The sequence below is a fragment of the Pteropus alecto genome, unplaced genomic scaffold, assembly GCF_000325575.1.
Source record: "Pteropus alecto unplaced genomic scaffold, ASM32557v1 scaffold11, whole genome shotgun sequence".
NCBI lineage: Eukaryota > Metazoa > Chordata > Mammalia > Chiroptera > Pteropodidae > Pteropus > Pteropus alecto.
In genome coordinates, this window is record NW_006431956.1 from 12,656,141 (window position 1) to 12,670,467 (window position 14,327).

The following is a 14,327-nucleotide window of genomic DNA, read 5'->3' on the forward strand; positions in this document are numbered from 1 at the left end:
AGAACTTATCCCTCCAGTCTCTAGAAAGGGAACATCTTTTCAAAATGCAAATTTGATCTCATTGCACCCCTGCTTAAGACCTTTCAATGGTGTCCCATTTCTTGAAGGGCAGAAATAAATTCTAATGTGGCCCAGGGGACCTGACTAGTGTGGCCCCATCACCTCTCGGGCCATTCTGAACCCTGCTCCCACATTTCCCCCTACCCCCCACCTCCCGCTCGACTATCGGGTCTCAGCTGCAGAGACAGTTGCTCAGGAGGGCTTTCCTGGTTCTGCCCAGGCCACGTCCCAAAGCAAGGGCACATATGGCCCTGTACACTTTCTCCTAATGACACTTGGCTTAGCTGCACATTCATCTTGTTAGATTATCTGAGCAACTTGTCTTCCTCAATACGGCAGCCCCGTGAAGGCAGGGGGCTGGTTCTGTCCTCACTGCACTCCTGAGTCCCAGGAAGCGATAGTAGGTACTTGATCCTTTTTGGACAAGTGGATGGGAAGCCTGCTTCTTTTTCCTTAGTCCTCTTTAACTCTCCCTAATTCCCCCAACCCCTTCCTCCAAACAATAACTACCCTGACCACATAAAAACAAAGAACAAAGTAATAACAAAAAATCCCGTCCGAGACTGTAAGAGGCAGCACCTATCGGAAGCAAAATGACGCCATTTACAATTTATCTTTGCTGTGAGAACAGAACCTGCTGTTTGAGACCTTCGGACAGTTGACCTTCAAATATACTTTCAAGTGCACTTTATGTACAAAAGTAAAGGGCTGCGTGTAATTAACTTGCCAAGGGTCAGACAGGGGAGGGGTGCCATCCGGGGCTTGACCGGCTCACGAAGTGGACGCTTTCCCCTGGTGTCCGTGCTGCTCGCTCGTCTGGCAGGCTGGAGCGCCTCTCCTGGGCCTCCCTCCTGAGGTCAGACCAGTGAGGAGACAATCGTCGCCAATAAGTAAAGGTGGAGTTAGCTACCAGCACTGCCCACTAGGCGTGACAACGCCGTAAGATCTAGGAAACCAACTTAGGACCAGACTGGTATTATGTAAGTTTTCAGATCCATGGGCCTGGGACAGAGAAGGAAAGAGCAGGGACGGCGTGGTGGCTGGGAGCGCGGGTTTTGTTGCTAAGGGTGACGATTCACTCTTCTTTAATTAAAGTATCAGATCATCTTTAAAACAAAGAGGCTAGGTTTTAGAGTCGCATGGGAGATTAGGTCTTATTTCTCTCACCGAGCTCCGTGTCTTGTCAAAAAGTTCACCTCTCTGAGCCTGTTATTCTAACTATAAAATGGGATAACAGCACTCAGCTCACAGGGGTGTGGAAAGGATCACAAAGAGGATGTAGCTGCGGCGAAGAAATACGTAACGATGGAAGCGGTTGTTATAACGGTCCACGTTGTCACCAGGATGGTAGAAGGCCTTTTTCCACCAAGCACGCAATTTAAACCACGAGTTCGGTGAGCCAACGGGAGAAACACGTGGAAACACCCGTTGGCTCATCAGCTCTTATCTTCATCAACTTTGTTTAAAATCTCTTCTGAAGTAGAGTGAAATAAAATTTGGCAATAAAGCTGAGATTCTTGTTAGAAAAAATTCTCGTTAGGTACCAGGAAACTGCCGTGGACTGGAAGATTACAGGTTGTGAGGAGGGAAAAGGGTTGAGTCCCACCGCCGGCGTCTGCTCTAGTGAGGAACTTAATACTTATTTGCTCAGTTTCTGTTCATCCCTTTAAGCTTCTGACTCAAGTTTATTGGTGTTTTTTAAGTACATGAGATTTCAAAGCATGAAGACTTTTAAATCTTTTAGGTCCCCTGCTTTTCCTCCTTTCCAGTTTCTTAATAATTATGTGTCAGATCTTTGATCAGCCTCTTTTTCCCTCAGACTATTTCATCTAATCTGATTCCTTCATAACTAACTCCTTGTTACACCACATCTTTGAGCCAGTACCTTCCTCGAGATTTACGAGCCCTGTCACAAACTCTTCTAGAAGACGATGTGGCAAAAAAGCCACGAATAAACTCTTCCTTCACAACACATTTAAATTCGCTTTATTTGCAAACTTTATTAACACTTTTGCTACACTGAATTACCCCAACACATTCGTGACATGGAATTAAAATTCCAACCAGCTGTTTCTAAGAGTTATAGTTTATCACTTGTTAAAAGTTATAATAATCCTCCTTTGGAGCATTGATCAGAAAACAAAGTCTCGACTGCGCTCACAAACATTTTCAATTGGCATTTTCATATCAGAGCCGTTTAGGAGTGTGGCCTCAGATCCCAGACTGAGTTGAGTAGCTCTGTCTTCCGGCAAATTCCATAGTGTCTCTGGACTCAGTTTTCTCATCCATAGACTGGGATCATAACAGCACACATCCTCAAGGAGCTGTTATAACAATGAAGAGAGGGCACGACTGCAGGGCGAGGACTCGGGCTGTCCACGCTCCGTAAATGCTGGCTGCCACCCTCTCGCTCCCACCCACGGCCAAGGTTGCGGGACCAGCAGTGCGAGAGGTGAGAGGTCCTGGGCTAGGGGCGTTAGGGACACAATAGAAAGAGCACAGTTTTGCATTGGGTGACATTGGGATCCCAGTGTGGACCGATGAGAGGAGTTCACGGTCACGATCAGAACCGACAATAAGCAGGTCAGAAGGCGACGGCGATTTTCAATCTTTCTTGTGGAGAAAAGGGCTCACATAAATTTAGCTAGGAACTGAAGTACTTTTTGTGGCAGACCAATAGAACAGGATTTTAATTGCAAGAAGAAAGCAGCTCAAGTCTCACATGACAATTCTTTTTCTCTACAAAAGTGGATTATTTATTGAGCTGTGTTTAACTTATCTTTTACTTTCAGCATTAAGTTAAAACCAAAAAGACCGACTCTCCAGCCCTGCCTCCCCCTCAAAAATCTGCACTCACACTAACAGCCAGTCAGCTAAATTAAAAAGCATGGACCTGATGAAAAAAGTACACTAGATTAAGTTCTAGCCTCATTATCAAGATCAGATGTCAAGCTACTTCACCATAATTACCTGCTTAAAAATTTAATGATGCTTCGGCATGAATTTCAAAACTAAAGACACTTTTATCAACCATTGAGAATTTTTAAAAATGAAAGAACCTTTATGCTCTGCTTCCATTTCAACAAAACAGCTAACTGCGACAGCCACGTAAGGGATTAAACTATCCAAATCCTCTAATCAACGAGATTATTAGAGACAACAAAAAGGCCTAAGAGGATCCTTATGTAATTTAACTGTAAATCTCAACTGCTTTTGTTACATTATTTCTGGAGTCTATCATATAGTGATATACAGCCAACAGAAAAAAAGATGAATACAATTTTCTGGCAGATCACAGATAACCCTAAGGGCTATTAACCATAACTGCTAAGACAATATTATCCTCAGGATTAAAAATTTGCTGATTAATGAATAAAAATTCAAAAGAGAACATATCTACCTATAGTACTTAGTTATCAGTCAGGTCAAGTTAACCCCAAAGGAAATGCTTAACTAATTATCATTTTATTAATAACCCTTGACAAATGAGAAAAAATAAATGCTTATTAATGAAAGACTGGAGAAAAAATTTTATATGATGAAAGCAAACACTTTTATCTACTTTTTATTTTAAGCAGACACATATCTTTCACACATAACCAATATGTAGGTTCTGAATGAAGCATATACACCATGGTTAAAATTAGGTAAATTTTTAAAATTAAAATACTTGATGACTAAATCTAATATGAACTAACTTGGTCAGTGTGTCTTGCAATGAAGGAGATATTAAAATATTAAAAAGGAAACCTTTATGCTGCTTCTGCCCTCATGAGGAATATGATCCAATGCATGACATACATTCTTTGGCTCAATTCATTTAAATTGTTTTTGTTTTACGACATGAAAAAAATCCACAAAGCCACTTTGTAGTAGATCCGTACTGGTATTTGGGGAACTGTATTTCAAAGTAAACACACACACACACACACACACACACACATATGCATTCATATGAACAAAAGTAACAGCTACAAAAAACTTAGTTTAGTAACTCTAAATTAGAATTCTCTTTGCACTGTCTTGTAACCTAACAAGTTTCAAGAAAATAACTTTTTCCTGTATTTCTAAAAGAATTATATAAGGAAGTCCAATGAGAGAGCTGTAATGCCTTTACAATAAAGAAAAGGAAAGAAAAAGGTATATTTTCATTCTTAAAAAAGTATTTAAAAAGAAAAATCCATTATAGACTTAAAGTCCATTTCCGCATAGTATTTTATTTTTCGCACCTCCCCCTCACCCCTCCACCGTGACCCTGGCGTACAAACTGCCTTTGTGCTCTTTCCCACGATGTGTAGGGCTGGCTTAATGGACCTAGTGACACGAATTTCACAGGGGCTGGTGGAAATAGTGAAGCTTTAAGTGATCGAGGCTATGTTTACTAACACTGAGCTGTGGTTTCAATGGAGAAAACCCCAAATTCAAACAGTTACTAAACATTTGTTTTTGAAATGCTCTGCTGTTTGGAGTGAATGCAGTCATTCCCCTCCACCCCAACTCAGGTGCCCGTGGGGAGTCAGTCTGAACGGGATTTAACTATGCTCAGGCTATCCCCACCAGCCCAGGCTATCCCACCAGCCCAGGCTATTCCACCAGCCCAGGCTATTCCACCAGCCTAGGCTAGTCCACCAGCCCAGGCTATCCCACCAGCCCAGGCTATCCCACCAGCCCAGGCTATTCCACCAGCCCAGGCTATCCCACCAGCCCAGGCTATCCCACCAGCCTAGGCTAGTCCACCAGCCCAGGCCATCTCCAACCAGCCCAAGGTATGGGAACCCAAGGGTGGGGGTACCCAGCAGAAGACAGCAGACACTTTCATCTGTCGCCTAAAAGAGAGAGCCGCTGAACCAGCACATTTCTTTTTCAAACCAGATCACATGTGAGACATACCTGTTTATATCTGAATTTGATAATGTACCGTATATGTTCCCTTTTGTTGTAGCTTTAAATAGATGTTTTCAAAAGCTCCTAAAAAGCAACAGAGTTGACATTTATACAACGGGGCTTTCCTTTATATTGTATTTTCTTACCTCAACATCTTTTTTCAGTTTTTCCAGGAATACCTTCTTGTTGTTGTCATCAATATAAATCTTTTGGCCCTCATTAATGAAATCATTATCCTTTAAAGTTGGCAGTTCTTTGGCCTGAAACAAATGAGAAAAAGAATGAGAAAGAAGCTCGAATGAAATCTAAAGGACACTTTCGCAAGCCAGTCCTGGAGCTTAACTTTCTACTCGTGGAAACTGAGTTTGCCCTATTTACTGCAGGGGTCTTACCCACGGTAAGGACGGGTGAGGTGGCTTGATTACCGCAAGGGGGCACCAGTGAGCTATGACCGCTGGAAGCATTCCCACTAGGAATGGAGGGTCAGCCCTACTCGGTATTATAAGGCTTTTGTAACAGATTTCATGGTTTTCTTCGGAATGTACCTGACTGCTTTCTTAGATTCCCTTTCTTACAAGAAGTCTTCTAAGTATAGAATTCGTATTCTTGGAATTGTCAAGAACCCTCAATTTTCTTACTGGTACAACCCAACTCCACATCCCCCACACTTTTTGGGTAGCCTTTGCTGGGTTCATGTTACAAATAACATGTTATCTTGTCTCAGAAAAGCACCACCTATAATCATATCTAATTTCTGCCAGAGGTTAGCTATTGCCCTTCCAAGCCGGACTGCTCACCACTGTGCCAAGAAGGAAATTCTGTTTTCATTTGGACAATGTCAAAGGAAAACGTCTTCATTTAGCATAAAACCTATTAAGATGAGAAGTTCTGCCTTTACAAATAAACAAGAGGGCAGTGAGCTAGCAACTAACCTGTACTTACACTGACCAACTGAAAATAATGGGTGACTATCAAAACATGGGTCATAAGCAGAAAAATTCCAGCTCGTGCTGTATGGTAAAATACAGACATAATTTTAAAACACTGTGGATTATTCTATTTAACTTCGTGCAAACCACGTTCTAGGAGAATTCAAGAACAATCAAAACTCCCGTTGAAAAGAATCCAACGTAATATATTGCCTTTCTTAGTATACTAACAAATGCCTGAATGAGTCTCTTTTCCATAACTGCGAACTAAATGCAAAAAAAAAAAATCAAGGAAAGGACATACTCTCCTTCCTGGTCCCTACATCGCTTCCCTCCCTCTACCCTCATTCAAAGCAATAAAAGAAAACTCACTGGGCATCTCCACTGAACCATCTTGAAAATGTCTGAACCACTCACTTTCTATTTTACAAGGTATGCGCATGGATATAAACTACCCACATCTATCTGTACACACACATATGCACATATATTATGCAAGTCCAAATTAGTAGCTTTGCTACTTATTTTAACTCAGAAAATCTGAAGTTCTGTGATTTTGAATTTGATATAACTACTGCCAAAATAATTAATCTTACAAAGCAGGTAGAGAAAAGCTCAGAAATCAAAGATTCAATTCAATAAGCAGTTACTAGAAGACTGTCATGTGTCAGGAATGCGAAAACGAACAGGTCAACGCTTCTACAGAGGAGTTTGTAATCTCGTGCGAAAGGCACAAAAAGCAAGTAGGCAAAAAACAAGGCGGCATGAATGTGAAAAATGCACAGGTCAATAATTTGGTTCTTGGGGGGAAGGACTGATCTATTTTCAGATACTTTTATGCCGAGTCATAGAGTCTTGAGGAAAAAAAATGCAATGCCATTCTCCACAAACATGGAGGAGAGGCCTGATAGACTAACCCCCAATTAAATTATTAATCGGTCATTAACAATTTAAAAATAACATAATAAATATAAAAGAAAACTCTGAACGTGAAGGTAGCACCTTAATGTTGAATGTTTGAGTCAATCGCGCTGGACCCTCGGTTCTCCTTCCGTTAGAACTCTATACGTAATGGAGTGTCACCGCGAAGGAAATGCAAGGACCTGGCGTTTTACAAGCTCGTTCAGCGGGCAGAGAGCACTGCCCAAAACACAAAATTGGAAGCGCCTTAGAAGAAAGGGTTGTAGCCAGATCTGTGCACATAATAGAGACGGAGAAGGACTGTGGTTCCACCAGTAAACAGCGTGGGCGTTTCTGTCCAACTATGTCTTGGGTGGGGAGCGGGGTGATGAGGGGGTGATAAAGGTTAAGATATCTGCCTCAGCTGCACAACTCATTTCATATGTGGAAGAATAGAAGGAGAGAGGGATTTTGGGGTGTGTATGAGTGAGAGAAACCTGAAGGCAGCATGACAGACCAAAGACGAGGCAGTAAATGACACGTTAGATGTGTGTTCGTAACAGCAGTCATATTAATGAAGATGAATGTCACTTCAGGTTCACCCCAGCAGAATCACCTCATGTGACAGGCAAAGCATAATCCTACCTCATAAAACTCTGCACACCCTGTACCGTATTACTAAGCTTACCTGTGAATTTCATAGGCACTAGGGACATATTTTGTTGAATCAAGTTTAAAAAGGGCAACCCGGTTGGTGAAAAGACTTAAGGGCTTATATTATTGAAAGGCTCAAGAGGCAAAGGCAGAACCTTAGCAGGGCAGCTGCTAGAATCTAATACTGGCCTAAAGACACCCAGCCCGACGTGTCTGTGGGATGGCAGAGCGCTTAGGAGCTCCAGGGTTTTGCAGACATGAACCCTGAAGTTCCAATCCTGCTTCCACCCCTTACTCGCCAGGGACCAGGGCCCGGTTTCTGGGCCTCTCCAGGCTGTTGCCTCAGGTGCAGAATGGGGAAGGCTACCTACCACCAGCAGCAACAGTCTCAGGTAATGAGCACTTATGAGTAGTGATTTATTTAAGTGCGTCATCTCATTTACTCTTTGCAACTCTCTCAGCTATTATTCTCAAGCTTGTTGTATGGACAAGGAAACTAAGTTTAGAGAGATTATGCAACTTCACTAAGGTCTCGCAGCTTGGTAGGTGAGCCTGGCAAGTGGAACTGGGAAGCCAGTTCTCATGCTGAGATGAAAACCCAGGCTGCCTAACTGTCATTTGGCTAAGGCAGAGTCATTCTGAGAATTCGATTAAAAGGCCATGCGACACATGTAAATAGTGGATGACACTTGTTATCACCACCATCATCATCATCATCATGACCATCATCACTGAGCATTCGATAAATTTTATGGATTTAAAACTGGTATTAAAGATTGAGAGTGCATACAAATGTTTTCTTTAAAAAAAAAAAAAAAGAACTTTACATCAATTTTCCTTTTCTATTAAGAACTGGAAGACAAAGACAAAAATTACCTGACTGATTCACCTTCAAGAAACCATTACTGCTTATCTTTAAAAAAAAAAAAAAAAATTCGATTTATCTCTCTGATAATGAGCAACACTTATATTAAAAAACATCATTTTTTTAAAAAGGGAGGTAAACTGTTATGTTATGAAATAATGAGCATAAGCTCTCGGTGTCACACTGCTCACAACGGTGATGTCTGTGGGGAGCAATGGATTCTACCCTTTGCTTTGCAACAGTGGATGATCTGTACTTAGGAGACTTTTGAGATCCTGGAAGTCACTGGGTCTGGTTCTTTGATAGGTGTCTTTCATACCCGTTCTAGTTCAATGCAGGCCAGAGGGCGGAGGAAACCACAGGAGGCAAAGACATCAGCTCAGAGACACTTCTTAACTGTGGACTCTCGGAGGCTGGCGTCCAGCCAGTGGTCAGCAACCTTTCTGAAGTGGCAGCAGGTTAGGCTTTCATTTATTCGCTCCGAGTTGTTCTCCTGGCTAGTTCCATGTAGATCAGGAGCTCCCAGTGAGACGGGAAATTGCATCGCCACATTCGGTACTTGCTGAGGATATCGCCAAGGTGGACAAGGCGTAGGAGGGACTTGCTGTGTCACCCTCCCCGGTCCGCCCAGCCCGGGGTCCTGACGCCTGCCTAGGGGCCTCTGGTAGCTGCTCCCAGGCCCAGCCTGGCCCACTGAGTGAGCCTCAGCAGGTCAGTACAGCAAGTTTAATGAGGCCGGATTACTACTTTCCCTTTTGTATGAGGTCATTCTACTGGGGTGGGGCAGACCCCAAATGGCATTCATCTCTACTAATGTGATGTGCAGATGCACAAACAGAGCTAAAGGCACAAGCAGAGACACCGCCCCCCTGCAACCTGGCTGTCCCGCTTCCCACCGTTTGCATAAAATCAGCAGATGAGTGTCCCTCACACTTTCCCGCTGGGTGATGCCGGACTCCAGGTCCACTCAGCACGGTCCAGGTTTCCATTTAGGACAGACCGAAGCCTGAGGTTGCTGCCTGGATTCTATCTTGGCTTCTCCAACGATTAGCTGTGTGACTTTGAGTGAGTTACTTAACCTCTCTGTGACTCGGTTTCCTCATCTTTAATTGGGGATTAGCAAATAGCATTGTCGTGTGAGGATTATAGGAGTTTGTACAGGTAAAAAGCTTAGGACGGTGCTTGCCACATGGAAGGTTATGTACAAACATTATTCTTGTTATTTGCTGGCTGTGGTCTCAAGTACGGCTTGTGTATCTAGAGAAAAGCTCATCATGACTAAATATAGAGCAAAACTTTAAAAAAAGGTTGGCATATTTAACACTTTTATACTAGCTGTGATGTTCTGAACTGGCTGCTTAATGTGCCCAAACCTCAGTTTCCTTATCTATACAATAGAAAGTTAATAATACCTATCTAATAGGGTTAATGTATGAACTAAATGACTCAAAACACACAGTGCTTGCAATGAAAACTCGCTCTGTATTAGTCTTCATCTTAGTTACACAAAAGCCATTTTTGACCATGACCAAGATTGTTACATGGTGTTTCTTACTATTGTATAGACTTGCTCTTCCTCTACCCTTCCTATTTTTAAAAGGAATTGGCTCTTTCAACTTGGGACATCAGTAACCCACCCAAGTTCAAAATTTCCTTTGTTTACGGTTTTATCATTAGATACAAATGACTCACATGAATTCTCTGCATAATGATGACACTTTCCTTACTTGCTGCACACAAACCTAGCATACACAAGTGTAAGGCTATCATTCCATTTCACTGCAGCAGACACACAGGGCACAGAGGGCACGTCGCGTGCATGAAAGGCGACAATGGCCAGAGTCTCTTATTCCCCTGCCTTGTCTGCTCCAGCTCCATACCCTGCTCTCTCCAAACTTCGACTATGAATTGTCCTGGCTGGCAAAACCTCTGCGGTTACTGCAAAAGCTCACTGAAAAACCTCAGTGAAGATATCCTTCTTGAAACCCAAATGAGAATAAAATGTTGCTATATGATAATAAAAACTGGATAAATTAACCTCTTGGAGTCATAAAGTATCTAAATTTATATTTATTAACAGGGACTAAAATTTAGTAATTTTATATATACAGCCAAAGACAGAAAATTGCTGACCCATCTTTCCTTAATTTTCCATGGGTTAGTTTTCCTCGGTGAGTACATTGTAAGAGTGGGTCATTTCGTGAATGCTATTTTGCTGACCTAAAGCAGAAATTCACTAACTGAAATCTTAGTAGCCAGAAAACATTAACCAAAATATTGGAGAGTAATAAGCCCACTGGGAACATTCAACTTGTTAGGAGGTGTAAAAAGAAAGTTGTTTCATTATAAACATGTTTTTCTCCCTTTTTGTAACTGCATTATCGAGTGAAACGTTTCTGTTTTCTTTTAAAGCACGGTATTATATAGGCTGTCCCTCAGCCAGTCTATATTCCTTTAACAGTAAAAAACACACGATGTCACAATATTGGTCGTGGTCAAAGATGGCTATGTGTAACTAAGACATGAACATGGACGTGGGAGTCAAGATATGTAAGCTGCTCTGTCAGAGCCTGGAGATAACCAACATCTGCATAGTATTTTAAATCTATAAACGCCTGAATATAATTACTTACCATTCCCTAGGGTTCAATAAAAAAATCTAAACAGTCTCAAAGGATAGATCTGGCCGAGAGTTTGAGATTTTTTTCAAAAAGGAAAAATATGCAGAACCAACAGCTATAAAGTTTAGAGCTCTCATTTTTCATAAATGAACATGTACATTCGTGGCCAGCTCAGCAGACAAAGACCTGGGAGCAGAGGCGATGGCCAGAGAGAAACTGCAGATCGTAGGAGGCCAAGGGAGGCACATTAGAACGGCAGAATGAAGATTAAAAAAAGAGAAGGCATTAGAATTTCCCTTCTAATATGAAAATACTTAGCACTTTTTATAAAGACTTTCAAATTCCAAATCACTAAAAATTTTGCAGATTCTCTGAAAACAAAACCAAAAAAAAGAAAAGGTTACTAAAGGGATTTATATTTTCTATTTGTTTCAAATGGAAGTATATATGTATATCTATAAATAGATATAGATATAGATATTTCATTAGGGTCTGTGATATGATGTATAATTGCTGTCGCTTGCATGGAGTTTAACAATATTGGATATTTTAAAGGTTAGTAAAGCCAAAAATTACATGGAAATTTTATTTTAGTGAGACTTAAAAAATCTAATTATCTTTCATATGACTCAAAAACACTTTAAAAATCACAAATATTTGAAGTTGTATTTTTTACTGTAAATATAGAAATCAAACTAAAATGATACTGGCTTTTATCATCATTCTACAATTACATTAAATTATACAAAAAACACCTTATTGTATTTTAAATGGCCATTAACAATAAGGGGAAAAAATACATGTATTTAAAGTGTCCAGGGCCAAAATCAAACCAAGTTTTTATGTTGGCCTCGGTGGAAACCTTAGCAGGAAGATGAAGTGTACTCCTGTCACACTTGAGTGTTTAATGCAAACAGGATCTTGGTACCAGAAGGTTTCAATGCAAAGGATAATACATAGCATAGCACTCTTGTGATTAAAGGACTTGTATTTCAGAAAGAAATGAATTTTTGTTCGATGTGCTCATTTGGCAACCCGTTTAAAAGAAGTCTAATTGTAAGCCTTGATGTCAAAGCTTGCTGCCTAGTGTCCCTTTGATGGGTTGTATTGTGACACTCTGAACTGAATACACAACATAAAAAATATGTACTAATTACTGTCTCATGTTCAGAGCTGCTTGTGTCCCGGATTCACTTGTTATTACAAGTTCACCTAAATGAAAACAAACTTGCAAAAAAGACTAACCCTCCTTTCGCCAAGCTTGCCAAAAAACTCGATAAAAGTCAGTCTTTTATGAGGCTGAAAATAGACTCCAGAAATATTTCTGTAAGGGAGAGAATTTTAGGTAATCCTTAACATTAGAGCTAGGATAAAGATAATTTGATTGAATATATGTGGTATCAGTTTTGGGGTAATAAGAGATGTAGAGACATAATAAGATCAGTTCTGCTTCTCAAAACACCCAAGCTACAAATGTGATACGTGAAAAGGCAAATTAGTGAATTTAGTAAAGTTCATACAGAAATAAAGCTGGCAGGTGTTTTCTCACAAAAAGGTTGTTAACAACCTTCTTTAACAATGTAAGCAGAATGTCTATATAAGTTTGTGGCTTGAGAAATGAGCCGACGGGTCATTGATAACTTACAATTTTCACAAGGAGATTGTGTACATTTGTGAGCAGTGCCTGAATGTGAAAGTTTTTATTTCGAATGTTTGTTTACGTGTAAATGTAGAAGGAGAACATATCTCAATATACTTGTGAAACAATTAAGAAACACAAAACCATGATAATTTTGCAATTTAGAACTGTTAAGGCTGGTGGAATCCAGCTGGTGGCTATTTACCTTCTGCCAATTTTTCAAACTAATATTTAAAAAGTGATATTTACCCCTTTTCTAAATTGTCATACTTTTCAGAATGTAATGGCCTTTTAACTCTTAAGTGGGGATGTCAAAGGTGATTGTTCGGTTTTCCTCCAGTCTGTGATGTGACAGTAAGCTGTGTGTAAGACCTACAAAGTAGGTTTGCTACAATTCGATTGGGAGATTCTGTTGCACAGATGTCAATAGTGATAATCTAAGAAATGCCAAAGTTTGAAAAATGAAGAAGTTTGCGAAGTCCTTCAGTTTCTGGTTTAATACTAATCTAGCAAACATCATAATTTTGTTATTTAACAATTACACATCTGCAGCAGTTTGGCTTCAATTCAGGTCATGTACTAAATTTTGGAAGCCTTTTCTCCACTCCAACTCTTTCTGGAACCCACTGGGTAAGAGCTGTCAAGTGAAGAGAAAAGTCCCACATCTCATAGCACTGCTCCACATGTGCTTAGGGTACACTGAGCTGAGTCCATTCCAGTGAGGAAAAAATTAATCTAAGACAATTGAGAGTTTATAAAGCACCATAAGCCAGACTGCGTTGAGGAGTCTGACACTGTCATCCGGAGATGCTTGCAAGTCGCTGCAGCTGATCTCCCTTTTTCAGATGCTCCTCTTACCGGTTGGGAAAAATGCCAAGTGAACTGAATTTTAAAAACTCTACTTCCCAGAATAACCCTCATGGTTTACATTATAGCCTTCTTAAGGCTTGCTCAGACATCTGCTGATACAATATGACGGTCCAGAACACTTCCCAACCCCCCGTCCCCGGTTAATAATAGCAATCGCCTTAACCCAATATCTACAACAGACAGGATTTTAGTGATTGTCCAGTCCAGGACTTCTCAAAGTCTGCTGCCGGAGTGCGTGCACCTCTGGAGGAGAGGAAAAGCTCATTTGAAACATGAGATTCTTACCAACACTAAAACATGAGAAACAATGAGATCATCAAGTTCTTTAAGTTGATAAATGAGGATGCGACAAAGTCAAATGATTTATCCTCAAACCCCAAACTTTCATTAATGCCAGGGCTGGGGGTGGAACTCAGGGTCCCTAGAGCTCTGCCTGCCGCTCTTCACAAGCGAAAAATTCACTTCCGTTTTGAGAGAAAAGGAATTTTATAGACGGTTAAAGCATCAGCTGAGTTTAGGGGGCTTAAAAAACCTCGACAATCTCTCCCTTTAACCGATCATCCACTGACAGCGGGAAAGGAAGCACACTTGGTGTTGGGATCAGCGTCCCTTACAGTGGCTGGCAAGCGAAAATGATTCACTTCCGTTTTGAGAGAAAAGGAATTTTATAGACGGTTAAAGCATCAGCTGAGTTTAGGGGGCTTAAAAAACCTCGACAATATCTCCCTTTAACCGATCATCCACTGACAGCGGGAAAGGAAGCACTTTTTAACTGATAAGTCAAAGAAAGATTCCCAGAGGGACACACTGCTGTGCTTTTGTACCCTGTGCTCCTCACCTGCCATTTTTGTTACGTCGCTTTTCACTGCGGCCCGAGGGACTGGACAGAGGTGGTAATTAATTAT

General features: G+C 41.0%; 1 protein-coding gene across 4 annotated transcripts in view; it reads right to left on the minus strand.

Annotated features, from left to right (window-relative positions):
* Positions 1 to 14,327, minus strand: part of PIP4K2A (phosphatidylinositol-5-phosphate 4-kinase type 2 alpha) — a 171,013-nt gene that overhangs the window by 28,658 nt on the left and 128,028 nt on the right. For 3 of the 4 annotated variants that reach the window (XM_025043459.1, XM_006907004.3, XM_006907005.3), the window contains one exon: positions 5,091 to 5,204. In XM_025043459.1, coding sequence (XP_024899227.1) covers positions 5,091 to 5,204 — 114 coding nt within the window. Of the gene's footprint in view, positions 1 to 2,017; positions 2,385 to 5,090; positions 5,205 to 14,327 lie in introns of those variants that run through there. The other variant, XM_025043460.1, reaches the window with a different exon arrangement.